Consider the following 24,893-nt stretch of genomic DNA (forward strand, 5'->3'; position numbering starts at 1 on the left):
GCCGTGGGCAAATGCCTCTTGGTGTTTTGGAGCACGATGCGGCATGTGGGGCACCCAGGGGTGGAGCTGGGGCGGGGGGGGGCAGAGGAAGAGGGCCCCTCTCCAGGGTGAAAGGGCTTCTTTGACTTGGGAGGTGGCTCCTTGGGAGCTGGGTGAACTCAGGGAGAGGAGGCCAGGACATGCCAGCCTCCATCGGAGGAGGGTGGGGGGGGCAGAGCACCCTGCAGATTTGCCTGGCAAGGGCTCCGTGCTCGGCATCCCCAGCTAGAGAGGGGCGGGGTGTGTGTGTCGGGCTGGGAAGAGCTCCCTGCCTGAGGTCCTGGGCCAGAGGGGCAGAGAGTTGGGCAATGTCCCAGGATCAGAATCTCACGCTGAACCCTCCAGGGTTTCCTGCATTACGGGGGGTTGGGCTAGATGACCGCACGGGTCCCTTTCTAAAGTTCTATGAATCTATGAGCATCTTGCGGGGGACAAGCTCCAGTGGCCGTACTCTGGCTGAACGCTCAGCCCTGGGATTGGGAAGGCCCCATTGCGGGTGCCACCCCATAGCCAGGCCTGCTGCTCTGTGGGTCCAGGGTGGGGGGCTGCACTCTGCCGCCTGATGCTGGTGGCCTGGCTTTGTCAGACAGGGCAGAAATGGAAAGGAAACATTGCCAGATCTTGGATTCGCAAGGGAGGTGAAGGAAACACACATCAGCCACTTGAGGGTGGTTTTGAAATGTGCTCGGTCCCTGTGGCACTTTTTTTTGCAAAACAGCTGTGATTCCTGCACCACAGGGGCTGGACTACATGAACCCTGGTGTCCTTTCCAACTCTGTGATTCTGCAGTCCTCTGTGACCTCCCAGCTGCTGCGAGGTATAAAGTGCCTTCATGGGCCTCTGCTCATCCTGCATGATGCCTCTCCCTGACTTCAGGCTGAGGTTTTTCTGCAGCGCTCAGGGCACCTGTGGAACTCCCTGCTGCCAGGTGCCCAGAAGCTCAGCAGCGTTATCTGGCTTACAGAAAGGCAAGGCCTCCCTCCTGCCCCCCGAGTAGCAGCTGACTCAGAGGCGCCTCATACCCGCAGTAAGAGCTGCCCCCATACACACATTAGCATGGCTAAAGGGGCCTCTTTCTGTGTGGTTGGGCTGGAGCCTAAGAGATCCTCCTCCTTCACTCCTCTTTAGGCCCCTGGCTGACGTCCTGCATTCCTTTGGGGAAACTGAGGACCACCCTGGCCACTGGCCGGCCTGCTGTGATGCCGCAAGGTGTTCCTCTCTGCAGGGACCTGGGAAGGTTGTGGGGTGCCCACAGATCTGCAGCAGGAAAGGAGAAGAGGGGGGAGCCCAGGGATTGCTGGCCTGCTCCCCACTTGGAGACAGCGAGCAGGGGTGTCTGGGTGGGGGGCTAAGCAGGACCCCTCTCCCTTGGCAGGCTGGCAAGCCTGCTTCTGGCACGTGGAAAAGTCTTTATTCTGTGAGTGGGCAGGCAATTTGTTGCACAGGGCCTCCTCCCCGGAAGACCTGAAGGGGTAGCAGTCCAGCAGGGCAGGGAGGCGGTTGGGGGGCTTAGCAAGACGTGCCAAGCAAGGCTTTCAATCTCTGGGCGACCTTTGCCCTTCCCAAAACCCTCCCCTGCTTCAGGTTTGATCTGAAGCATTCTGTGCCTGATTGCTCTCAAGGGGAAACCGAGGCAGGGCTGCTGCTAGCCGGGGGAGAGCTGCCTGCTGCTCTTTCTCCCCACAGGAAGGTGGCAGTGGGGGGGGGTCTTTGGTGGCCCCAGGGGGCACTGCAGCTCTGCCCTGGCAGGAAGAGGGGCGGCTGGCGCAGCCTTAGCTCTGCTTTTGGGGTGCAGGGACATTGCCAGCCTCCTCCGACTCCTCCCTCTCCTCTGCTTGGGCGTGAAGTGGCACAGCAGCTCATACCTGCAGCTGCTTCTTCCTGCTCCTGAGCCCAAGGAAAACACCTTGTGCAAACAAAGTCAGCTGAGCGGCTGGTGGGGAATTTCCCTGGGCAGCGGAGCCCGCAGGCAGGGCAGGCAGCGCTCTGTGGCCCCTCCAGCCGTAGCCCCACCATGGCCGAGCGAGGCAGGAGTGGAGCTGCCCTTCCGGATGAAGAGGTACCCCCCCATTCACCCCCCCACCTTACCCCGGGCAACTTTCCTGCTCCTCCGCCCACCCTTGGCTTGGGAGGAATCCGCTTGGCGTGCCTGGCTCCGGCTGGGAAAGGCAGCCCCATAGCCTGGGGGCAAGGTGGGTCCTCTAGCAGGTGGGCCCAGAGGTGTCCAGTGGGGAATGGGGGGGCATACCTGGTTTAGCCACTCTGGTGTCTCCCTGCAGGGGAAAATGAAATCTGCTAGCCTCAGGGACTTCCTGAATTTCTGTTCTTCGCCTGACCTAAGCAGTTTCCCAGGGCAAGAGGGGGCAGGAGCTGCGGGGCAGAGGGACGACCACCACGTCCCCATTTGTGTCTCCCTCTGGCTTGGCATCTCTTGGTTTGTGGAAACATGCAGAGGCAAGAGACCGGCTGCTGTGGGGCTGAGGTGGCCTCAGCTGCTTCTCTGCAGGGACCTCCTTGGCCCCCATCCTGGTGGGACCCCCACCCTACTTTGGGGTCCTCATCATGGACATCTGGTGAATTACGGGGAACAGCAAACTGGAAAGATCGGGGGGGGGGAAACCTCTCAGCAGTCTAGACACGCCTTGACTGCAGTGCTTGTGTGGGGCACCTCCTAACTAAGACCTCTTGCCTGCAACCTCTAGGTCTTGGCCTTGGCGTGGGTCTACCTGGTTGCCCTGGCTCTCAGGTGAGTGGCCAAAGACCACCTTTCCCTCCCTCCTTCCCTCCAGCAAGGCCTCCTCTCTGCCCTCCAACCACAAGGGGAGCAGCCTGACCCCCTGTTGCCCTCCTCCTGGCGGAATCTCCAGCCCCATGCTCTGTGGGTCGCAGGGAATCCAGGCAGCTTTCGGGGTGCCTTTGATGGTAGGGGGTGAGCAAGGGCACCCACAGGCTGTGCCCTTTGCCTGGGTGGGTCCTGGCTACTCGTCTGCCCGCCATGCGGGGAGGGGGCGCCTGCAGGGTCTCTGCTTGACTTGGCACCCCCCCTCACCCGCCTTCTCTGGAGGCACCCAAGGGTGTCAGGCACATCGGAGTCCATCGCTGTCAACACTTTCTTTTTTTAAGGGAAATTCCCTTATTCCGCATAGGATTCCTTGCAAGAAAAGGGAAAAGTTGACAGCTATGCATCTGACACCAGCAGCTGAGGGCAGAGCATACGAGTCCAAGCTGCTCCTCTCCAAATCCAAATTTGGAGGAAAGAGGGAGCAGCCGGCCTCCCTCCCCAGGACGTGACAGGCCACACAAAAGACTTGCCCAGTTCTTGGGGGCTGCCTCCTCTGCCCATGGGCACGGTGGGCGGGTAGGCGACGGAGGGGGAGCTGGGTGGGGTGGGGGTTCCCCTCTCCCAAGCGAGAGCCCAGCTGACTCCTGGCCGTCTTTGTCTTGCAGCCTGCTGGGCAGCGGTTCCATTGTGGCTGCCTCCCTCCTCCGAAGGCGATGCTGCCAGGATCAGGTCTGCCAGGGTGGGGTTTCTGACGCAGCCCCCCCCAATGCTCCGCCACCCAGGGCATCGTTCTGCAGGAGCCCCCTGGGCGCACGGGAGAGTCGCTTGCATTTGACAAGGGCTCTTCAAAATCCTCACCTGAGTGCTGCTACCAAAGAGAGCAGCCTCCAAGAGTATGGGCTCAGAGCAATCTGGGAGCCCCCCCCCAGCTCCCCATCCAGCCCAACTTAAGGGGGGGGGATAGAGACTTTGAAGCATTAGGGTTGCTGTATTTCAAAATGTGAAAATCCAGACAGAAAGGTTGTCAAGCTTTTCCCCAGATGTCTAGATTGTGCAGCAGGCTGAACTCTGGGAACGGGACAAGAGAAGCTGGGGGGGGGGCATTCCCTGGCCTGCCTGACCTTTGAGTCCCCTTCAGTCTGCATGGGTAGGCAAACTAAGGCCCAGGGGCTGGATCTGGCCCAATCGCCTTCTAAATCTGGCCCATGGATGGTCAGGGAATCAGGGTGTTTTTACATGAGTAGAATGTGTCCTTTTATTTTAAATGCATCTCTGGGTTATTTGTGGGGCATCATTTCCCCTCCAAAACATAGTCCGGCCCCGCACAAGGTCTGAGGGACAGTGGACCGGCCCCCTGCTGAAAAAGTTTGCTGACCCCTGGTCCAGAGGGTGGGTTCTGGGTGCCAGGGGGCAGAGGGGTCCTGCCGGTTGCTGGTCTGGAGCTGGCCCTGACCCCTTGCTCTCCCCCCAGCTCTGCCCGCTCTTCCTCCTCTCCCTGGCGGATCTCCTGGGTGCCTCGGCCCTTCTCTCCGCAGCTGCCATCCAGCTCCTTCCACCGCGGCTCTTCGTCTCGGCCTACCAAGCCTGTCCCTACCTGCTGATGCTGGGCCTGGTAAGGCAGCCGTCGCTCTGCCCGGCCTCCGTGGCAGAGCTGGCAGGGGCGTGTGGCAGCCGCCTCTCGCACCAGTGGGTGGCATGGAATGCAGTCAGCTGCCTTGCTCTGAGCCAACTCAGAATTACGTGCCCTGACTGGCAGCCAGGGCTCTCCAGGTTTTCAGGCGGAGGAGTCTCTCCAAGCCCCACCTGGAGATGCTAAGGGGGATTTGAACCCAGGACCTTTTGCTTGCAAGGCTCTGCCACCCCTTCCTGGGGTCTCAAGGCTGCCCCCCTTGCCGAGAGCTTGACTCAAGTGAGTCCTGCCAGTTCCTCTGCAGATGGACAGATGAATGGGGCAGCCTCCTGGCTCTGGAACCAGCCCATCAGCCCTGCCCAGGCCAGGGCGCCCCCTGCCTTGTGCCAGAGCCAGGTTGGCCCCCTCTGTCCCCTGCCAGGCCTCTCTTGGCGCTCACCTGCCCTTGCCCTGCCTTCCTCTTCCCCAGATGTTCTACGCCGTTTCTCTGCTGATGGTCGTTGTCTATGCCTACGAAGTGAAGCGAGCTCTGGGGGGCTGGAGAGAGGCCCCTTCCTCTGCCCTGCTGCAGGTAGGAAGGGCGCAGGGCCCCTGCCTGGCCTCTGAGAGCTTAGGAGGGACCCCAAGAGTCATCTAGACCAGCCCCTTGCAATGCCTCAATCACAGCCAAGATGGCGGAGGGTCTCCTCACCAACCGTGAGGCTTCTTCTACCCATTGACAATGGGAGTTCCTGCATTTCCGCTGGGGTCCTCCAGGTTTTTTGAGCCCCAGGCACTGATGGGAGTTGTAGCCCAACTTGCTGGGGGGGGGGCACCAGCCTGGGCAAGGCTGCACCAGTGGGGTGCTGGCCAGCCTTGGAGAGGGGGCGTCTGCAAGGACTTGGGCTGTTCCTTCTAGGGCAGGGGTCCCCAAACTAAGGCCCACGGGCCAGATAAGGCCCGAGGGATTCGTTTATCTGGCCCGCGGTGACCCCCGCTGCCTCCGCCCACTCTTACTGGCACTGCGCTGTGCAGCTGCCCACTTCCGGGTTGGAGGAGCACCGGAAATAGCTTGTGCGCATGCGCAAGCGTTCTTTCCGGTGCACATTTGGGTCAGAGGAGGTCCGTGCACATGCGCACAAACTACCATATTTTTCGCTCTATAAGACGCACCAGACCACAAGACGCACCTAGTTTTTGGAGGAGGAAAACAAGAAAAAAAATATTCTGAATCTCAGAAGCCAGAACAGCAAGAGGGATCGCCTCGCAGTGAAAGCAGCAATCCCTCTTGCTGTTCTGGCTTCTGGGACAGCTGCACAGCCTGCACTCACTCCGTAAGACGCACGCACATTTCCCCTTACTTTTTAGGAGGGGGAAAGTGCATCTTATGGAGTGAAAAATACGATATTTCCGGTGCTCCTCCAACCCGGAAGTGTGCTGGAAATAGCATGTGGGCACGCGTATGGGCACAGGCCCCCCTGCCCTCCGGCCCACTGCGCGATCGGCGCTGGAGACACCGGCCGAAGGCGCAGTAAGTTTGCTGACCCCTGTTCTGGGGCCTGGCTCCATAGAGGGGGGCTTCTCAGGACTCTGCCCATGGGTGCCCAAGGTGCTCTGGCTGGGAAAGGCTCTGGCAGAGGCCCCAGCCCAGTTGGGGGAGGCGCAAGAGGCTGGTGGGCACCTGGGCGAGACACAAGCAGGGGAGAGGAGGACTTGGATGATTCCCGGCGGGTGTTTGCCTTTGCTAAGGAAGCTGTCTTCCTCTCACCTGCCATCTCTGTTTCCCCCCAAGGAGGAGAGCGGCAGGTTCAACGAGAGACTCCGAATAAATCTGCCCCGTCTCTTGGCCTGGTAGGTGCAACTGACTGGCAAGGACTGTCCTGCCACCCTTTCCCTTTGGGAGGGGGCCCTCTTGGCCCCTGGAGGCCACACGAGGCGAAGCCACCTCTCTGAGCCATCTTGTCCCACAACACCCCACCCTGTGTCTTCTCCTTGCCCCCAAGGCTGCTCCCTTTCCTGGTCTTCGTGGTCCTGCTGGTGATTCGAGGCTCGTCCCTGAGAGATGTGGCGCCCTGGGCCTTCCCCCCGTTGGCGTTACAGGCTGGCAACGGCTCGCGAGGGTCCCACGGCCTCTACTGCTCCAGGTAGAACCTCCCCCCCTTCCTCTCGCTTGGGATGGGGTGGGATTTTGCAGAGGAGGGTGGTCTCTTGCGTCCAGCTAGCCAAACCCTCCCGCTTTCCTTCCAGCTGCCTGATCCTCATCCGCCACTCGCAAGACACCTGCTACAAGGTACTGCCCCCCCCCCAGTTCTATGTCCATCAGCTGCTTCCTCTCCCTGTTGGTCTGGGATGCCCCTTTCTTGGACCCCCCCATCCTTTAGGGGCCCAAGGTGTCTTAGTTCTGGGTGAAGGGCCCCCCCAGCAACAGCAGGGTTGTGGTGTTGTGAAACCAGCTGCCCCAACCCCAGCTCCCCTGGAGGACCAGACGGCCGCCCCAAATGCTGCCCTCTTCACTTCCTGCACAGATGGTGATAGTGGCCAAATATTGGCATGGGGCTAGTCTCAAGGGCTCCCAAGGATCATCCAATCTAACCCCAAGCTCCCTGAATCTCTGGTTGAGGTTTGTTCCCCTTCCATTTCCAGCCTCTTCCCGGTATTCCTCCTGCCAGCATCTCTCCTGTCACAGGAGAGCAGGAACTCGCTGCCCCCCAGAATAGAGGGTGATGTGATTCTTGGGAGACCCTCCTGTCTGCCCGGGCAGCTGAGCCCCAATGGGGGGTGGGCAAAGTGCCCCCGTGGGCTTCAGAGGCCCTTTTCTGAACACCTGCCAAAGGGCCCCGGGGCCTGTTTCCATGGGGAGCTGACCCTTGGACCCCCCGCCAGTGTTGGCCCCCTTACTGAGGAGCTTCCCCCCCTCTCCTCCCAGTACACAGGCAGGAACGACTCTGGCAAAGAAGTCAAGATCTTCTTTCTCGTCTTCGTCTCTCTGGTTGTCGCCTGCTGCACAGTAAGTGTGCGTGTCCGTCCGTCTGTCCGTGTAAGTGTGGCCATCCACTGGGGCCTGTTTATTTATTTTTGAAATATACTCGGAGTCAAGAGTGGATTTCATGCTCTTTATTCAGCTCATAGTAGTGAGGAATGGAAGTTCCCCCGAAATGTCTGCTTTATATACATTATTTACACAACAGGCCCCACGTGATTGGCTAATTCCGGGATTCTCCTGTAGGCCAATCAGGTTGCGGGTTCACTTCCACCTGGAGCTGGATTGGGTGGCTCCTGTGGACCAATCAGACTACTGCATTCTGGATCCTATTGTTCTAGGACCAATCAGACTGCTGCCTTTTGGATCCTAGTCAACTCAGTACATAACAATTTTATTTTTTTATTTTTTATTGAATTTATATACCGCCCTATACCCAGGGTCTCGGGATGGTTCACAGAATAAAATCAAGATATAAAATCACAAAATACACAATGAAGATAAAAACAACAACCCAATACCCTGCTGACCTTTCCCCTCTTTGTCCCTTTTGCTAGGAATAAGCTGCACATTTTAGTAAAAACAAAAATGGTTTACTTACATTTCATTTTTTTTATTTTTTTATTTTTAATTGGAATTTTATTTACAACATAACACAACCCCCCACCCCCAATACATAAATCTACCCTCATTAAACGTGAACATAACATACAGTGAGCATAACATACAACAATACAAACAACCAAATAAAAGACTTCCTTTATCCTGTATATGGCTTCTTTATTTACTTCTTATAAACTGTTTTCTTTATGAATAATTATTCAGATTTTTCTAATTATAATTTAAATATCCATAAAGTCTCCTGCAGACATTCATCGAAACAAGTCCAGATATGTATTTTAGGGCACTGTTTTGTGAAGTATTCTCTGCATTTTCCCCATGCTTTTTGAAATTCTTGTCTAGTGTGGTCTTTAATTGCCTCTGTTAATCTAGCCAGTTCATGATACTCTAACAGTTTGTCTTGCCAATTTCTTTTTTCCAGTTTTTAGCAATTAGGATCCTTGCCGCTCCTGTGGCATAGAGGAGTGTTTTCTGATCTTCTCTTGCTATACCTGTGTCTATTATCCCTAGTAGAAAAGCTTCTGTATTTTTCATAAAGTTATACTTAAACATTTTTTTAAGCTTGTCATACACTGTGTTCCAGAAGCTTTTGATTTTTCCACAGGTCCACCAAACATGTATAAGTGTCCCCTCTGTTTTACCACACCTTCAGCACAGATTTGTTTTTGTCTTATACATTTTAGCTATTTTGGTAGGTGTTAAGTACCATCTGTTAAACATCTTGATTAGGTTTCCCCTCAATACTTCACAGGCTGTAAATTTCCAGTTCTTTCTCCATAGTTCTTCCCATGCTGTTAATGGTTTTCCCAATATCTAAAACCCACTTGATCATTACCTCCTTGGCCTGTTCATCTTTGACCTCCCACTCCAATAATGTATCATACATTTTTTATATTACCTTGGTTTTCTTTTTCTAATAATGAAGGTTCGTTTTAGAAACCTTTTTTCTTATCTGTCCTGAACACTTCATGCAATTGATGGTATTGGATCCAACCTGTAAGGTGTTGTTTAATTTCCTCATCTTCCTAATCTTTAATTACCAATTTAATGTATTTTTCCTTAATCAGATCTTTATATGTGGCCCATTCTAATTCCAGATTTTTCTTTTTTGTTGTAATTGCTTCCAGATGTGATGCCCACTGTGGTGTTTTCGGTTCTAGGAGATCCTTATATTTTGTCCATGTTTTATATAATGATTTCCTTAGGACATGATTCATAAATCCCCTGTGTACTTTCCCTTTTTCATAAGCTAAATACGCATGCCAACCATAACGATTATTAAACCCTTCTAGATCTAACAAATCACCGTCTTTTAACTTTACTTACATTTCAATGCAGGCAGCAAATACGTCAAAAGCATTTTACTCGGGTAAAAATGGAGCCTGGTCTGAGGCCCATTCGCTGGCTGACCAAATGACCTGCTCTCCTTGGCCAGGCGAACGGGCATTCCAATGGGGGAAAGAGCCCAGAGAAGGGTTGGGGGTCTGAGTTCTGCCCCTTTCCTTGCCCCTAACGGCTGCCTCCCGCTGCCCCTGGCCAGGTCCTCTACTGCAGGGTGAAGTGCTGGTGCCGCCGCAGGCAGAGAGGTGGCCCCACCCTGACCCTGCCAGCTCCGGAGAGTGATGGCTGTGCCGCCAGAACCCGCATTGCCTGCTTCTTCCAGCTGGTCTTCTTGGTCTGCTGGATGCCAGGTGAGTGACCTAGGAGCCTTGTCTCCTCCTCTAGCTTCTCCCTCCCTGAGAGGTAGGACCGCCGAGAGACCACTTGCCTTCCACATTGCAATACTTGGGTCTGAAGACGTGGAAATCCAGACTCAAGGCATCTTGGAGGGGAAAGAGGCAGACTCTCTTCTTGTTTGGCAAGCGTGGAGACCCCCAAGTTAAGCCTCATCACTTACCTCCAGGTTTCTGGTGTTTATTGAATGAGTCAAGAACCATCAAGACACGTTGTCTAACAACTCATCCCCACCCTTGGGGTGGATCCCCAAATCAGATACAGACCCTGAGAGCTTTATTTGGGCTGCCGGGGGTGGGGAGAGTCCCTGGGAGCCAGTGTGGTGTAGTGGTTAAGAGCGGTAGACTCGTAATCTGGTGAACCGGGTTCGCTTCCCCACCCCTCCACCTGCAGCTGCTGGGTGACCTTGGGCCAGTCACACTTCTCTGAAGTCTCTCAGCCTCACTCACCTCACAGACTGTTTTTTGTGGGGGAGGAAGGGAAAGGAGAATGTTAGCCGCTTTGAGACTCCTTTGTTATTGTTTAGTTGTTTAGTCGTGTGCGACTCTTCTTGACCCCCTGGACCAGAGCACACCAGGCACTCCTGTCTTCCACGGCCTCCCGCAGTTTGATCAAACTCATGGTGGTCTCTTCAAGAACACTGTCCAACCATTGAGGCTCCTTAGGGTAGTGATAAAGCGGGATATCAAATCCAAACTCCTCTTCTTCTTCTGATCCATCAGGTGGCAGGCGGTTTTCCCCCAGCGCAGAGACAAAGACCCCCAGTTCAATTTTAAATCAGGGCTATTATGGGGTGTGTCTGTGGAGACGGGCAGAGGGATCAGCACCCAGGCAGAGAGGATCTTGGAGGTTTGCTATGTTGCTGCATGTCGGCTGAATCCAACATTTTGAACGGCGGAAATACCTGGGAAAGGTGTAAATGGGAGGAGCTTCCTCCCTCCCCCCTCCTCCCCAGATGCCCCGTGTTTGTGCATTTATAGAATTGCAGGCTTGTAGGGACCCCAAAGGGTCATCTAGCCCAACCACCCGCCCTGCAGGAATCACAGCTGGAGAGTCCCAGATGGGTGAGCCACCAAGGCAGGAGGGTCTGGCACCTTCCCAGAGAGTCTGTTCCACTGGCAAGGAGTAGTTCTGGGTTCCTTGGTGAGGGAGGGGTCATGGGCGACAGGAGCCACCCTAAGCGGATGGAAGAAAGAACTTGTTCCCTGGTGGCAGACAAAGGCCTTTTCGGGGTGGAGGGAGAGAGGGAAGGCTTATAGGAACTCTGCTCTGCCAGAGGCCAGCTCCATCTTTCGCCCAGCTGAGCACCCGCTTGGTCACCGAGGGAGAAAAGGTGGCCGTGATCCCAAACCGTGAGCTACATTCTCAGGGGATGGTGACTCAGCAGGTGTAGGGATAATCGCTGGGTCCGGAGGGAGGACACTCCCCACCTGCAGGCAGCCTCAGCCTGCCTGCACGCGTGACCTTGGGGTGCAGGGCACACCCCCCACAAGACACAGCTGTCTGAACACCGTTCCCTCTGTCTAACCTTTTGCAGTCTCAGCAGTCTGTGGTGCCCTGTCTGTAAGCTTTGTCTCGGAGACCTTTTGTCTCCTTTGTCATACACTGTGCAAGGGGAAAATGACGCGGTGGAAACAGGTGCCAAAATAGCTTTGTACCACCCCATGATCTCAGGACTGGAAGATGTGTAAAGGTCACAGCCCAAAATGTATCTGCCTGGGTTTGCATATTGTGTCAATAAAAGGAGCCTCCACAGAGCTGGCCGGCAGCTTGCTTGCAGCCCACCTGTGCGTAGCTCACCTGCATTATCAACTCCTGCCTCATGTCCATCACTTCAACCTGGGGCCAGGGTGCCCCCTGCCAGCCTGGTGACTTTGGCCAGGAAAAGTGACGTGGCCCCTTCTTCTCTCCTTCCCCCTCAGCTTTCTTCCTGTGCCTGCTCTCCTTCTCCAGTCTTCAGCCGCCCATCCTCTTCCCTCTCTACTTGGCTGTGGTGAGTGACCGGGGGGGGCGTCCTTGGAGGGGCTGAAGCAAATGCACTGGTCTTGCATCGGCTCCTGGACTTCAGTGCTGGCAAAGGGAGGGGCTCCCACTTATGTCACCCCTTTTCTGCAGAGCTGGCAGCCCCATTCCTTTTCCAAACTCCCTCCCTTGTGGCGTGTTCCCTCAGCCTCCTCTCCTTGGGAGTCCCCTGGGCAGCCGCAGCTGCCGCCCCTGGTCTCTGAGCTGTCCCCTCCTGCCCCAGAGAGAGGTGCCTCCTCACACTGCCCCACAGGGGGTTGGGATGCAACCCCTGGCCAGCCCTAAAGGCGCCATTTGCCTGCGGAGCTTATAGCCAGTGTTGTAAACAAAATCTGCCCTTTTTCCCTTATGGGGTATCCAAGAGCCCTTAAGTGGGTTCTCCATCGGTAGGAGAAAATAACAGAGGCCAACCAGAGAATATTGAGAAGCAAAGCAGCTAGTAAGCCTGATCTTTATTAATCTGTTGCAACAGGGTGCTCCCCTGAGGAGGACCCCGAACCAAGGCGTGCCAGCCCTTATGTAGGCATTTTAAATTCCCTGCCCTGGAGCTCCAGACCACCCCTCCATACATCACAGAAGGGGTGTAACCCCAGACCACCCCCCACAAACATCATCCCTACATCACAGAAAAGACGGTCTACAACAGAAATGTGAATGTTGTTGTTTTTCCTGTCTGCCAGGTTATCTGATAATGCCTTATCTGATTCCCTTTCCTGGTAGTCTGGCCATTCCTTTGAGATGGTGATTACTAAATTCCTGTAACAAGGAAGGACTTTTTTCCACCTCCTCCCTCCTTGCAGAGAAACATTTGGTCAGCTTGGGAGTCAAAATGGTTTCAGGACTGTCTTCCTGTGTTGCTTCAGACATGTGGTTTATATATTTGTGTATGTGTTTGCTTGGTACATTTATGAACATTTAATATATATCTAAGACCTTAAAATTCTTACTACACCAGGGCTGCTGCAACAAACAACTGTGCAAGCCTTTGGCAGGCAGAGACGTGAGAGGGCATCAGAGGAGGGAGGGAAGGACAGAGGCCAGTGTTGCCCGCGGCAACCCTGCCCATCATTCATGGCACCCCAGGGTGCCACAGCACACTGGTTGAAAACCACTGATCTAACCAAACAAAGCCATGCAGTGGTCAGCCACAGAAATGCCAGCAGAGCAATCCACCAGAGGCGGCCTTGGATACTTTGAGCAATTTCAGGATTGCAAGTGGGGTCTCAACTCCCTGGATCTCTGGGCCCCTGTGAAGTTTCCCCCTCCCCAGCCTCCCTTTGCTCTGCCAGAGCACCCCTGTCTCCCCCTGAGATGCTGAAGCGGCTGGATTTCGCTTCCCCCCGTAAGCATAACGCCCCCTCTTTTCCCTTTCTGCAGGCCCTGACCGTCTCCCTGCAAGGCTTCTTGCACAGCCTGGTCTACGGATGGCTCCGGCAGAATTTCCGCCGGGAGGTGACCGGGGAGCAGATGCCCCTCCTGGGCCACCTGGGCCAGAAAGCCTTTTTCGAGGACTCCCTGGCCATTTGCAGGGAGGGCTGAAGAAAGAGGGGCAGGCGGGGTCTCCCAAGAGCAGAGCGCTGCAAAACTCAGGCAGGGAGCAGCTCAGCTCTGCTTCCCTCCCCCCCCCCACTGCCAGGGGTGCATTACAAGCCCCTCCACCTCTGGGTTTTTTTGTAAGGGTATTTTGCTCAGGACTTGATTAGCCCAGCAGCCAGCAGGATCACACCAGAGACACGTAGGAGCCGTGTGCTCTGCTTGCTACAGGGGCTTCAAGTGTTGTGGGGAAATCAGGAGATTGTTGTCACCCCCCCCCTTTGCTCTGGGGTCTCACGATCCCCTGGGGTCCACTTGGCGGTCAGAGCAAAGCAAGAAAATGCAACCAGGTATATATACGGTATCTTTATTGTCATTGTCCTATGCAGAACAATGAAATTGAAAAACTACATAAAATATTCAAAACCCCCTAAAAACTCTGAAACCCCATTTAAAAATACACTATACTATAGAGACCTCTTATGCTGCATTTAAAACCAAAATCGTATTTTGATAGAAACTGTTTCTCAGGCGGCTAGTCCTAGTCTTTAGAACCCTGGACCTTCTTCCAGAAGGCAGAAGCTGAAAGAGATCATTTCCGGGGTGCGCACTATCCTGCGCTATCTCTGCAGCTTTCTTATGGCACCTGGAAGCATAGATTGGATCCAAGGTGGGAAGAGGGCACCCAATTATTCTCTCTGCAGTCTTTACAACCCTGGACAGCATTGTTTTTTCCCTGGCCGTGCAGCTCCCAAACCACACACACAGACCATAAGTTAATACACTCTCAACAGTGTATTTGAAAAGCAAGGCGACTAGGAGGCCCAATTTTTATTTTCGCCACAGCGAGGTTCCTACCTCTGAAAGGCAAAAGCAGCAGCCCCAGCAAAGGGTGCGACTCCTTTGAAAAGTTTGCCTTTTGCCCAGAGATCCACTCCCAAAAAGCACCATCCAGATGTTGCAAGGCATCACAGGAAGAGGTGACGTTTTTCAGAAACCTGAGTCCTCGCCTTGACTCCAAGATATCTGATCATGGCAAGTCTCCTCTCCTCTGCTCATCTTTGGACAAACATGAGCACACCCCTTTGGCGTCACAAATAACCTTCGCCCCAATCCAGTCACCTAGTCTCTTGCTCAACGGTTTCTTCCTGGGCAGATAAGGCTCCTTCCTTCCGTTGTCGGCCCATTGTATTGCCCATGGTCAGGACTCGGGGATTGTGGCTGCAGCCATGACGTGCTCAGACACTGTTGCTCAGAACCACTTTGGCTCGCTCTGTGTATGATTCTGTGACCTTTGGCTTGAGTTCTATTCATGAATAAACTATTTTATTTTAATATCTACGGTTTTCCCATTCATAAAACAGGCTTTGTGAGTGCTAGTTGGGGGTTGGGGGGCAGTATACCTCTGGTGGGGGACACACCGTGCTCCTTCTGGGGCAGTTTGGTCCCCAGTCTGCCCTTGGCTCTCACCTGGGGCTCCTAGTAGCTGCCAGCATGATGCAACAGGGGCCACAATCTGGAAAATGGCTTTGACTGACCCTGGGGCATATTTTACTGCTCCTCCCCCTCTATAATTTTCCATTTTTACAATTACTTTAACAACAAAAAATAAATTCATCCAAAATCAATCTGCATTTTCTTTTACATCCTCCCTTCTCTGTGGTTACTTATTTTGTATCTTATTCTTGCTGCATATCCAGTTCAGAGCTATTTACAAATTTCCCCTTTATAATTCTTTTTAATTATTACTGCTCATGTTTATTACATCATTCCTGCTAATGTTTTTAATTGTTTACAGTGCATATTCATGTATTCAACACATTTCCCCCATTCTGTTCTAAGAAACCTCTCATCTTTCGCTCTTATTTTTCCAGTAAGTTTCGCCATTTCTGCTACTCCATCCTTTTTAGTTGCCAGTTATCCTTTACTGGAACGCTTTCCTCTTGCAGTTTCTGGGCGAACACCATTTGGGCAGCAGTAGTAGCATACCTAAAGAGGTTTCTTTCCTGTTCTTTGAAATCACCTCCCAGAAGACTTTTACTATCTTACATGGCCACCACATAATTATTATTATTATTATTATTATTATTATTATTATTATTATTATTTATTTATATCCTGCTCTCCCCAGCCGAAGCCGGGCTCAGAGTGGCTAACAGCAGTAAAAATAACACAGTTTACATAAAATCACAATCAATTAATTGAAATACATTCTAAAATAAAATCATTCTAAAATCAATTCAGAGTCAAATTAATGGCAACCATTGGGCTAGAGTTCTATGAGGATTACCAAAGAGGGGGTCAGTCTGTGCCCTGGCCAAAGGCCTGGTGGAACAGCTCCATCTTGCAGGCCCTGCGGAAAGATGTCAAGTCCCGCAGGGCCCTAGTCTCTTGTGGCAGAGCGTTCCACCAGATCGGGGCCACAGCTGAAAAAGCCCTGGCTCTGGTTGAGGCCAGCCTAACCTCCCTGTGGCCTGGGACCTCCAAGATGTTTTTATTTGAAGACCGTAAGGTCCTCTGTGGGACATACCAGGAGAGGCGGTCCTGTAGGTATGATATGAAAAAGGTTCCTTCCTTCTCTTTACATTCCAGCATGTATTTGATTCAATCTTGTACATTTTAGCTAACCTGCTAGGCATCAAATACCATCTATACATCATTTTCATATAGTTTTCTTTTAACTCATAGCACGCTGTACAACTGCCCATCCCTTCTCAATGGGTTCAGTTTGTACATTTCTGAATGCTTTTTAGATAAGATGCAGGGAAAAGGACAGATGCCCCATTGGCAGAGTGCCAGCCTGACGCTGCCCTCACCCCTCCTACCATCTCTGGGTGGGCCCCATGGAGAAAGCCTGACTTCAGGCAGCAAGGGGCAAGTTGAGGGAGGATAAGTCCCGGCTAGCAGCCCTTGTCTGCGGGGGCAGAGAGAGACGCAAGTGGGGCAGACAGAACTGCCTTTCTCCTTCAAAGGCCTCCTGCTCAGCCCCCCAGTAGAGCTGTGCCCCTTTTGGTTCTCAAGGGTGAGATCCTAGCAGGGCAGAGACCTGCGGCTGCGTGTCCCTCAAGAAGAGAGCCCCGATCCGAGCACCTTCCACCTATCAGGCACAACTCACTTGGGAGCACCCTGCTTACCAGCTTCTCTTGGAGCTTCAGGATGCTGGCCGAGATGGGCCCCTGTGGCCTGATCCAGTCTCAGGCTCTTATATTCTGAAGACCAGTCCACTGGGAGAGGCAGAATCAGGTCATTAAAAGTGACTGACTGGTTGAAGCCGCCCCGTGAACTGAGCAGCACATCCTTTCAAACGTCTGTATCGCCATTTCTTTCTGACGTACCAAGTGGCCACCTTGAGAGAAGCTGCTCCTCTCTCCCTTTGGCAACAGGGATGCTCACCAGGCGCCACCTGCCTGCCTGTCCCCACAGACGGGGACCAACACATCGCCCAACGACCCAAGAGAGTCTCCTCCTCCTTCAGGACTCTGGTTGTTGCCCACATGCAAAAGCTCAGCGGAGGGATCTGTAGGAGTTTAGACCTGACTCTCATCCGCTGAGATTTCCTTAGGGGACTCCCAAGGCTGAAACAGGCCTGGCCAGCGTCCGGAGGGGCCAGCCAGCCAGCCAGGCTCCGCTCTGCTCCCTCGAGGAGAGAGTCCCGATCCGGGCACCTTCCACCCATCGGGCGCAACTCGCTTGGGGGCTTTCTGCTTACCAGCTTCTCCTGGAGCTTCAGGACCAGGTCAACCACCTCAACCTCAGACTTGTCCTTCACCCAGGACCGGATGTTCTGCGGGAAAAGAAGCCGACTCAGATGGGAAGACACTTCCTTGCTTCCTCCTCCCCAGAGCAGGGCTGGGCAATGGCCCTGTTCCTGGTGCCACTTTCTGGCGCACCTGCTAGGAATCTTGCAAAATGCAAAGTCGTACAAGAATATATCACCAAGGGCAACTGCTCCACAATAAGGAGTCTAAACGGAGAAATCTCAGACGTTGTCTTTTTCTTTGCAATCACTCGTGTATTTGATAGAAGCAATGTCAACTCGCGAGTCAACCCCCAGATGCTTTTACAGTACAATCAGCATTTCTTCCCACAAAGGGGCTTAATCATTGTGCTGATATGATAAAAACAACTATTATAGTCAACATCTATTTCCATATGGAATGGTTGGATTACGGTGATAATATAACAACACAAGAAGACAGAAGAAGTAAAAAAATAATAATGAGATCACACATGAGGAAACGGGGGTATGGGGGAATTTGAAATATTATTTGTAATATAAAAGCTTTAATATAAAAATTCTGACTGTGTTGTATTTGTATACAGCAAAGAGAAGTTTAGAATAATTAGGTATATTTTAATTTAGTTAATTATGTAATAGGTTTATGTTAGAAAATGAATATGGATATTGAATTTGATGTTTGTAATTTTTCTTTTTTCGGGTTTTTTTGGGGGGGGAGAATTACAGTGAGAATATATCCCATATGTAACCTCTACACAGAAGACTACGCATCCATAGCTTAGAGAAACGGGCAGATCTATAAAGGTAGAAAAATGACAAAATTACGAATTTCATCACAAAAGGTTTGTAGAACTAATCCCAGCCTCCACCGCTTGTATGAAAAATCTGTAGAATATCCCAGTCCCCGTATGCAGGGAAGAACAGAAAAAGGCCTTCTATTTGTTACCCTTCCTTGGGAGATGCTGGCAGGACTCACATATTTAAGAGTGAAGTTAGGAATTCCTTATTGTGGAGCATTTGCCCTTGGTGATATATATTTTGTGTGACTTTGCATTTTGCTATTGTATCACTACCCTGTGTATTGTCGAAGGATCCTTGCAAAGCACAGGGGGAGCTGGCTGGGCAAAACTGAGCCCGACTCAGCCGGCACGGCTAAACTGTCAGGGGGGGGGACTTTCTGACAGAGGAACAGTCTCCCTCGGAAGGTGGTGGATTCTCCTTCCTCGGAGGTTTTTAAACAGAGGTTGGGTGGCCATCCTTCAGGGAGACTTTAGCTGAGATTCCTGCATTGCGGGGGGTTGGACTAGATGACCCTCGGGGTCCCAGTTCTATGATTCTATGATTCTAGGGTGCTTCCACAGCTCTTAAGCAGGCCAGGATGCAGCGCACACACACACACACACACACACACCAAGGAGCCCAGGTGTGTCCTGCTTGGCTCTTTGTGAGGTGCCGAGTGTGTGCTCTGACTCTGCAAAGCCCTCAAGCAGACGGCGAAGAAATACTAGTAAAGGAAATGGAGCGAACAATGTCAGGCTGACGTTTCAGCTCTGCTGACAAGAGGCCTCCTCCTCTTCCCTGCGGCAAAAACAATACTGAAGGCAGCAGTTACGGGTTAAAAGCTTGACCTGATTGGCGTAAGATATGAGAGCTACAGGTTGCCTTTGTTGGTGTGTTTCAGTGCCTCACTGATCAGCTACCACTTGCCTTAAGCCGGTCAATAAAGCGCTGACCTGCTACCATCTACCCACTGCTGTGCTTGGAGCTCAGAGCACCACTCAACACATGGACTGAAATTCAGCACTAGGCAAGAGCTCTTTGACAGAGGAACAGACTCCCTCGGTGGGCTCTCATTGAAGGTTCTTAAGCAGAGGTCGTCTGGTCGTCTGTCACAGATGCTTCAGCTGAGATTCCTGAATTGCAAGGGATTGGACTAGATGACTCACAGGGTCCCTTCAAACTCTGCAATTTTACAATTCTATCATTCTCCCTGCTGTGGATTTTTTGATGGGTAGCGAGATTGGCTCTCCTGCTGAACCTGTTTCCACATTCCGGGCACTGATATGGTTTCTCCCCGGTATGAATGCTTTGATGGGAAGTGAGATGGGAGTTCCGACTGAAGCTCTTTCCGCATTCCAAGCACTGGTAGGGTTTCTGCCCTGTATGGATGCTTTGATGGGAAGCGAGACTTTCCTTCCGACTAAAGCTCTTTCCACACTCTTGGCACCGAAATGGTTTCTCCCCACGGTGAATACTTTGATGTCGGCGGATGTTTGCACTTGTAGTAAAGGTCTTCCCACATTCCAGACACTGGTAGGGTTTCTCCCCTGTATGAATTCTTTGGTGGTACGTGAGACTTTCCTTCCAAGGGAAGCTCTTCCCACATTCCAAACACTGATAGGGCTTCTCCTTTCTATGAATTCTTTGATGGGACGTGAGATGGGAGTTCCGACCGAAGCTCTTTCCGCATTCCAAGCACTGGTAGGGTTTCTCCCCTGTATGAATGCTTTGATGGGAAGTGAGATTGGAGCTCTTATTGAAGCTCTTTCCACATTCCAAGCACTGATACGGTTTCTCCCCGCTGTGAATTACCTGATGTCGGCGGACGTTTGTGTGTATATTAAAGCACTTCCCACATTCCAAGCACTGATAGGGTTTCTCTCCTGTATGAGTGGTTTGATGGGAAGTGAGACTTCTCTTCCGAATGAATCTCTTTCCACATTCCAAGCAGTGATAAGGTTTTTCTCCTGTATGAAGTCTCTGATGGGAAGTGAGACTTTCCCTCCGACTGAAGCTCTTTCCACATTCCAAGCATTGATAAGGTTTGTTCCCAATGGGATTTCTTTGATGGGAAGTGGAATGGGAGCTCTGGCGGAAGCTCTCGCCATACTCCAAATGTTGATACGGCTTATCCACCGTGTGAATTATGTCATGGTCTCCCTTCTTCTTATTTTCCCATTTATCATCACCTGAAATGAAGAAAAAGATGGATTAGAGTCTCAGGAAGAAATGGGAGTTCCCAATTATGGAGCAAGGCTCATTAACACTTGTGATACAGGGAGTTAGATGGAAAGTCTTATTCCAGGCTCCACGGCCTTTGATTGCTGGCATTAACAGAAATACCTATGAGAACCTGAGATTCGAATAGCCTGTCTCTCTCCTGGGATAGATATTGCCCAATCATGGAATCTGCTCCACCTCCAATAGCTGTCCTCTCTTTGGTCAATCAAAAACAGACAGAAGCAAAGAAGAAAAAAGCAGTTCAGACCAGCCTGATCAATGTCTAAAAAGAAACAACAGGAGGAACAATATTAACAGACAAAATAATCAACAGCCCCCCATGCAAGGTGAGTCATGGGGGTGTTAGCATTGCATCCCAGATGCTGCAAGTGGCCCTGTTGATTTCCATCAAAATTGGGGAGGCTTTGTTGGGATATTCTGTTCCACCTTAAGGACAGACGTGTGGAATTGTTGTATGTCACATGTCTGTTTACACTCCAGCACAGCTTGCTGGGAACTTCCGTTTGTGTATAGCTTTTGCTGTCTTGCTTGGACACGAAAGAGATCAGACGTGTTTTCCTTTTGTCCTGATGTAGCTGAATAAACTGCTTGTAAATATGCTCACACAACTTCTCCTGCCACTTCCGTTGTGTAGCGTTTACTCTGCTGAGTAGCCTGCCCCAGCTTCTGAAGTTCGGGTCGCAGATGCTGCATCAAGGACTGGAGATCACCTGGCACACCGGCCGGTGGGCTGGAGCCAGCGGGGGGCCTGCCAATTGCCCCTGTTTCCTTGGTTGCATGTCAACAGGCTTATCACAGAGAGGTATGTGTGGAATTTCCGAAGAGATATTATGATCCACAAGGGAGCCTTACTGAGAGAGGCCACGATCCCGCGATTCTCCTCCATGACTTCCTTATGCAGAGCTCTCTGGTCAGGATCCAGCAACGCCCATTCCTCGTCTGTGAAATGAACAGCGACATCTTCAAAGCACACCGGACCCTAAGAGAGAAAGCAAAAGGTCCTCCTCTTAGTCAGAATGAAGACGATCTACTATAAATTGCTCTATTGCTTTCTGCTGTGTTGTTTTAATGGGATCGTTTTGCTGCACATTTTAATTGTGGGTGTTTCTTTAAATATCTTAATGGAATTATTTTAGTGTGCATTTTAATGAGGGACATTAACCTTAGTGTAAATGGGGGAACTCCACAATGTGTTCCTCAAATCACTCTGTCTGTGCCAGCATTGCCGCTCTCCTTTCCCTGTGTGCTGTTTTGGAGGAACCGGATACCCTGAAGTCAACTTTAAGAGAAACACGGGGGCACAGGAAGGGGGAGGAGATTGGGGCAAAAGCCTCATTCTGTAACTCTTGGGGCTGGTTAGCTGAATCCTGGCCCCTTTGTGGGATGTAATCCACTGGGAGCAGTCAAATACAACATTCCTTGTTTTGCTAGAGTGGACATGCAAGGGGATGTTTGGTCCAGCTAGTCAAAACTTCCTGTTCCTCCTGGCCTGGAGCATCCTTCCTTGCATGTGACTAGTGGGTGGGTGTGACCTTCCCAGACCTGGGAAAAGGCCAAGGGATGCTGCCACTCTCTCTCTTTTCCATCTTCCTTTCCTCCTGCAAACTTCCTGGACTGAACTGCTGGCTGCCAGCCAAGCAGTCCCCCAGTTCATCTCCCTTATGGGGTAATCCTGTTTTTATATGCTTGCAACTTTCAGCCTTAAGTCTGCCTTCAGGGATCACACTGTGCTCTGCCTGATCATCAGTAAACTTTCTTTTTATTGCTTATGAAGAAGACTGTGCTGTATTTATTCAATTAGGAAGGAAAATATCAGAACACATTTCAATCTGGACAAGCCAGATTGAATTGCTTATTGTCCTAAGAAACTCACATGAGTTTGCAACCAGTTTTCTGCTGTGTAAAGAGGGAATGCACTCTGCTTGCTAGCGCAAGTTAGGAATCATATTTTAAAAAGGTAAAGGTAAAGGACCCCTCACAGTTAAGTCCCATCATGAACGACTCTGGGGTTGTGGCGCTCATCTTGCTTTACTGGCCGAGGGAGCCGACATTTGTCCACAGACAGTTTTTCCGGGTCATGTGGCCAGCATGACCAAGCTGCTTCTGGCGAACCAGAACAGCGCACGGAAACACCATTTACCTTCCCGTTGGAGCAGTACCTATTTATCTACTTGCACTTTGACGTGTTTTCAAACTGCTAGGTAGACAGGAACAGGGACCGAGTAACGGGAGCTCACCCCATCGTGGGGATTCGAACCGCCGACCTTCTGATCAGGAACAGAGGGGAACAGAAGCAGTGATCTGTGGGCCTGACAAGATGTCTCGGGAAGTGTGCTGTCTCCCCGGGGCTAAGATCCAAGATGTAACTGAACGACTGCAAGGAATCATAAAACCCACTGACAAATACCCCTTCCTCTTGGTTCATGTGGGAACCAATGACACTGCAAGCAATAGCCTCCAGAAGATCAAAAGAGATTACGAGGCTCTGGGCAGGAAATTGAAGCAATTAAATGCACAAAATGTCATCTCATCTGTCCTCCCAGTTGAACGACGTGGCCCAGGGAGAGAGGGGAAAATAGTGGAAGTGAACAACTGGCTTCGCAAATGGTGTAAACAGGAACGGTTTGGATTCTTAGATCACGGAATGCAGTTTCTTGAAGATGGACTTCTGGCAAGCGATGGGCTGCACCTCACAACGGTTGGGAGGAATGTTTTTGCCAAAAATCTCAGAAACCTCATCAGGAGGGCTTTAAACTGACTAATGTGGGGGAGGGAGACAGTGCTCCTGAAGGTAGGAGTCTATCAATTGATGAAGATGATCATCCAAATGTCATAGACCAAATGGAGCAAACAGCACGCAGACCTAGTGGTGGGAGGAAAAAATCCTTAAATAAGAGACACGGGGGAATGATTAATGGACTTCAATGTCTGTACACTAATGCACAAAGCATGGGAAATAAACAAGATGAGCTTGAGCTCTTGGTACAGCAAACTAAATATGACATAATAGGAATCACTGAAACCTGGTGGGATAAGTCCCACAATTGGAATGTAATAATGGAGGGATACAATCTATTTCAGAGAAACAGACCAGACAAGAAAGGAGGAGGAGTGGCGTTATATGTCAGGGATGTGTATACCTGTGAAGAGATCCAAGATTTAGAACCTCAAAGCCAAAGTGAGAGCATTTGGGTCAAAATTAAGGGAGAGAAGAATAACAGTGACCTCATTGTGGGAGTTTACTATAGATCCCCAAGCCAAACGGAGGACATAGATGATGCCTTCCTGGAACAGATGGCCAAGCATGCAAAAGGAAGGGAGATAGTAGTAATGGGGGACTTCAATTACCCGGATATTTGTTGGATGTCAAACTCAGCCAAGAGCATAAGGTCAAACAGATTCCTCACTGGCCTTGCAGACAACTTCATTGTCCAGAAAGTGGGAGAAGCAACAAGAGGAACAGCCATTTTAGATCTGGTCCTAACCAATGTTGATGACCTGGTTAGTGGGGTAGAAGTGGAAGGATCATTAGGCGCGAGTGATCATGCTCTTCTGAAGTTTACTATACAGTGGAAAGGAGCAGCCAAGCATACTAGGACTCAATTTCTCGACTTTAAGAAAGCCGACTTCATAAAACTTAGGGAAGTGCTGGGTGAGATCCCATGGACAGTAATACTAAAAGGAAAGGGAGTTCATGATGGCTGGGAGTTTGTTAAGAGGGAGATAGTAAAAGCACAACTTCAGGCAATACCAATGAGACGGAAACATGGAAGGTGCCTAAAGAAGCCAGGGTGGCTATCTAAAGAACTTTTAACTGAGTTAAGATTAAAAAAGGATGTGTACAAAAAATGGAAAAGGGGGGAAACCACCAAAGAGGAATTCAAACAAATAGCCAGCACGTGTAGACACAAAGTCAGAAAAGCTAAAGCACAGAATGAACTCAGGCTTGCTAGAGAGGTTAAAAGTAACAAAAAAGGCTTTTATGGGTATGTTCGTAGCAAAAGGAAGAACAAAGAAACAGTGGGGTCACTCAGAGGAGAAGATGGTGAAATGCAAACAGGGGACACAGAAAGGGCTGAACTCCTCAATGCCTTCTTTGCCTCAGTCTTCTCCGATAAAGAAAACAATGCCCGACCTGAAGAATTTGGAGCAAATGATTCAGCAGAGGAAACACAGCCCAGAATAACTAAGGAGATAGTACAAGAATACTTGGCTAGTCTAGATGTATTCAAGTCTCCAGGGCCAGATGAACTGCATCCAAGAGTATTAAAAGAACTGGCAGATGTGATTTCAGAACCACTGGCAGTCATCTTTGAGAATTCCTGGAGAACAGGCGAAGTCCCGGCAGACTGGAGGAGGGCAAATGTTGTCCCTATTTTCAAAAAGGGGAAAAGAGAGGACCCAAATAATTACCGCCCAGTCAGTCTGACATCAATACCAGGGAAGATTCTGGAGCAGATCATTAAGTAAACAGTCTGTGAGCACCTAGAAAGGAATGCTGTGATCACCAATAGTCAGCATGGATTTCTGAAAAATAAGTCATGTCAGACTAACCTGATCTCGTTTTTTGACAGAATTACAAGCCTGGTAGATGAAGGGAACGCAGTGGATGTAGCCTACCTTGATTTCAGCAAGGCATTTGACAAGGTGCCCCATGATATTCTTGTAAAGAAGCTGGTAAAATGCGGTCTTGACTATGCTACCACTCAGTGGATTTGTAACTGGCTGACTGACCGAACCCAAAGGGTGCTCATCAATGGTTCCTCTTCATCCTGGAGAAGAGTGACTAGTGGGGTGCCACAGGGTTCTGTCT

At 51.2% G+C, this 24,893-nt stretch overlaps 3 protein-coding genes across 9 annotated transcripts in view; 1 reads left to right on the forward strand and 2 right to left on the reverse strand.

Moving 5' to 3' along the window:
• PPP6R2 (protein phosphatase 6 regulatory subunit 2) overlaps positions 1-24,893 on the reverse strand; it is a 1,004,265-nt gene that overhangs the window by 505,946 nt on the left and 473,426 nt on the right. The gene's annotated exons all lie outside the window — the stretch shown is intronic.
• On the forward strand, positions 1,165-21,856 carry LOC310743018 (uncharacterized protein). 4 transcript variants are annotated; one of them, XR_014538773.1, is made up of 13 exons: positions 1,447-2,098; positions 2,742-2,785; positions 3,487-3,550; positions 4,293-4,433; positions 4,921-5,022; positions 6,223-6,281; positions 6,434-6,574; positions 6,678-6,720; positions 7,357-7,437; positions 9,572-9,722; positions 11,688-11,758; positions 13,165-13,670; positions 14,115-14,655. XR_014538773.1 is itself a non-coding variant. In XM_083573058.1 (12 exons), the coding sequence occupies exons 1-12, from the start codon at positions 2,054-2,056 to the stop codon at positions 20,727-20,729; spliced, it is 957 nt and encodes a 318-aa protein (XP_083429184.1). In that variant the 5' UTR covers positions 1,165-2,053; the 3' UTR covers positions 20,730-21,856. The 4 variants fall into 4 exon arrangements, 3 of the variants coding, with proteins under 3 accessions (XP_083429184.1, XP_083429183.1, XP_083429182.1); XM_083573058.1 differs by lacking the exons at positions 13,165-13,670; positions 14,115-14,655 and adding an exon at positions 20,715-21,856 and having other exon boundaries at positions 1,165-2,098; XM_083573056.1 differs by having other exon boundaries at positions 13,165-14,655.
• LOC310742923 (uncharacterized protein) overlaps positions 17,745-24,893 on the reverse strand; it is a 177,435-nt gene continuing 170,286 nt past the window's right edge. For all 4 annotated transcript variants that reach the window (XM_083572777.1, XM_083572778.1, XM_083572779.1 and 1 more), the window contains 2 exons: positions 20,933-21,059; positions 17,745-20,028 (listed from right to left, as the gene is read on the reverse strand). In XM_083572777.1, coding sequence (XP_083428903.1) covers positions 18,923-20,028; positions 20,933-21,059 — 1,233 coding nt within the window. In that variant the 3' untranslated portion in view covers positions 17,745-18,922. The remainder of the gene's footprint in view (positions 20,029-20,932; positions 21,060-24,893) is intronic.

Source organism: Podarcis filfolensis (assembly GCF_964270895.1).
Source record: "Podarcis filfolensis genome assembly, chromosome: 10".
Classification (NCBI taxonomy): domain Eukaryota; kingdom Metazoa; phylum Chordata; class Lepidosauria; order Squamata; family Lacertidae; genus Podarcis; species Podarcis filfolensis.

Coding starts and splice junctions, on each gene's coding strand:
- LOC310743018 (XM_083573056.1), top strand. CDS start 2,054: ATGGCCGAGCGAGGCAGGAGTGGAGCTGCCCTTCCGGATGAAGAG. Junction 6,575..6,677: donor CACGGCCTCTACTGCTCCAG/GTAGAACCTCCC, acceptor CTTTCCTTCCAG/CTGCCTGATCCTCATCCGCC. Junction 7,438..9,571: donor TGGTTGTCGCCTGCTGCACA/GTAAGTGTGCGT, acceptor GCCCCTGGCCAG/GTCCTCTACTGCAGGGTGAA.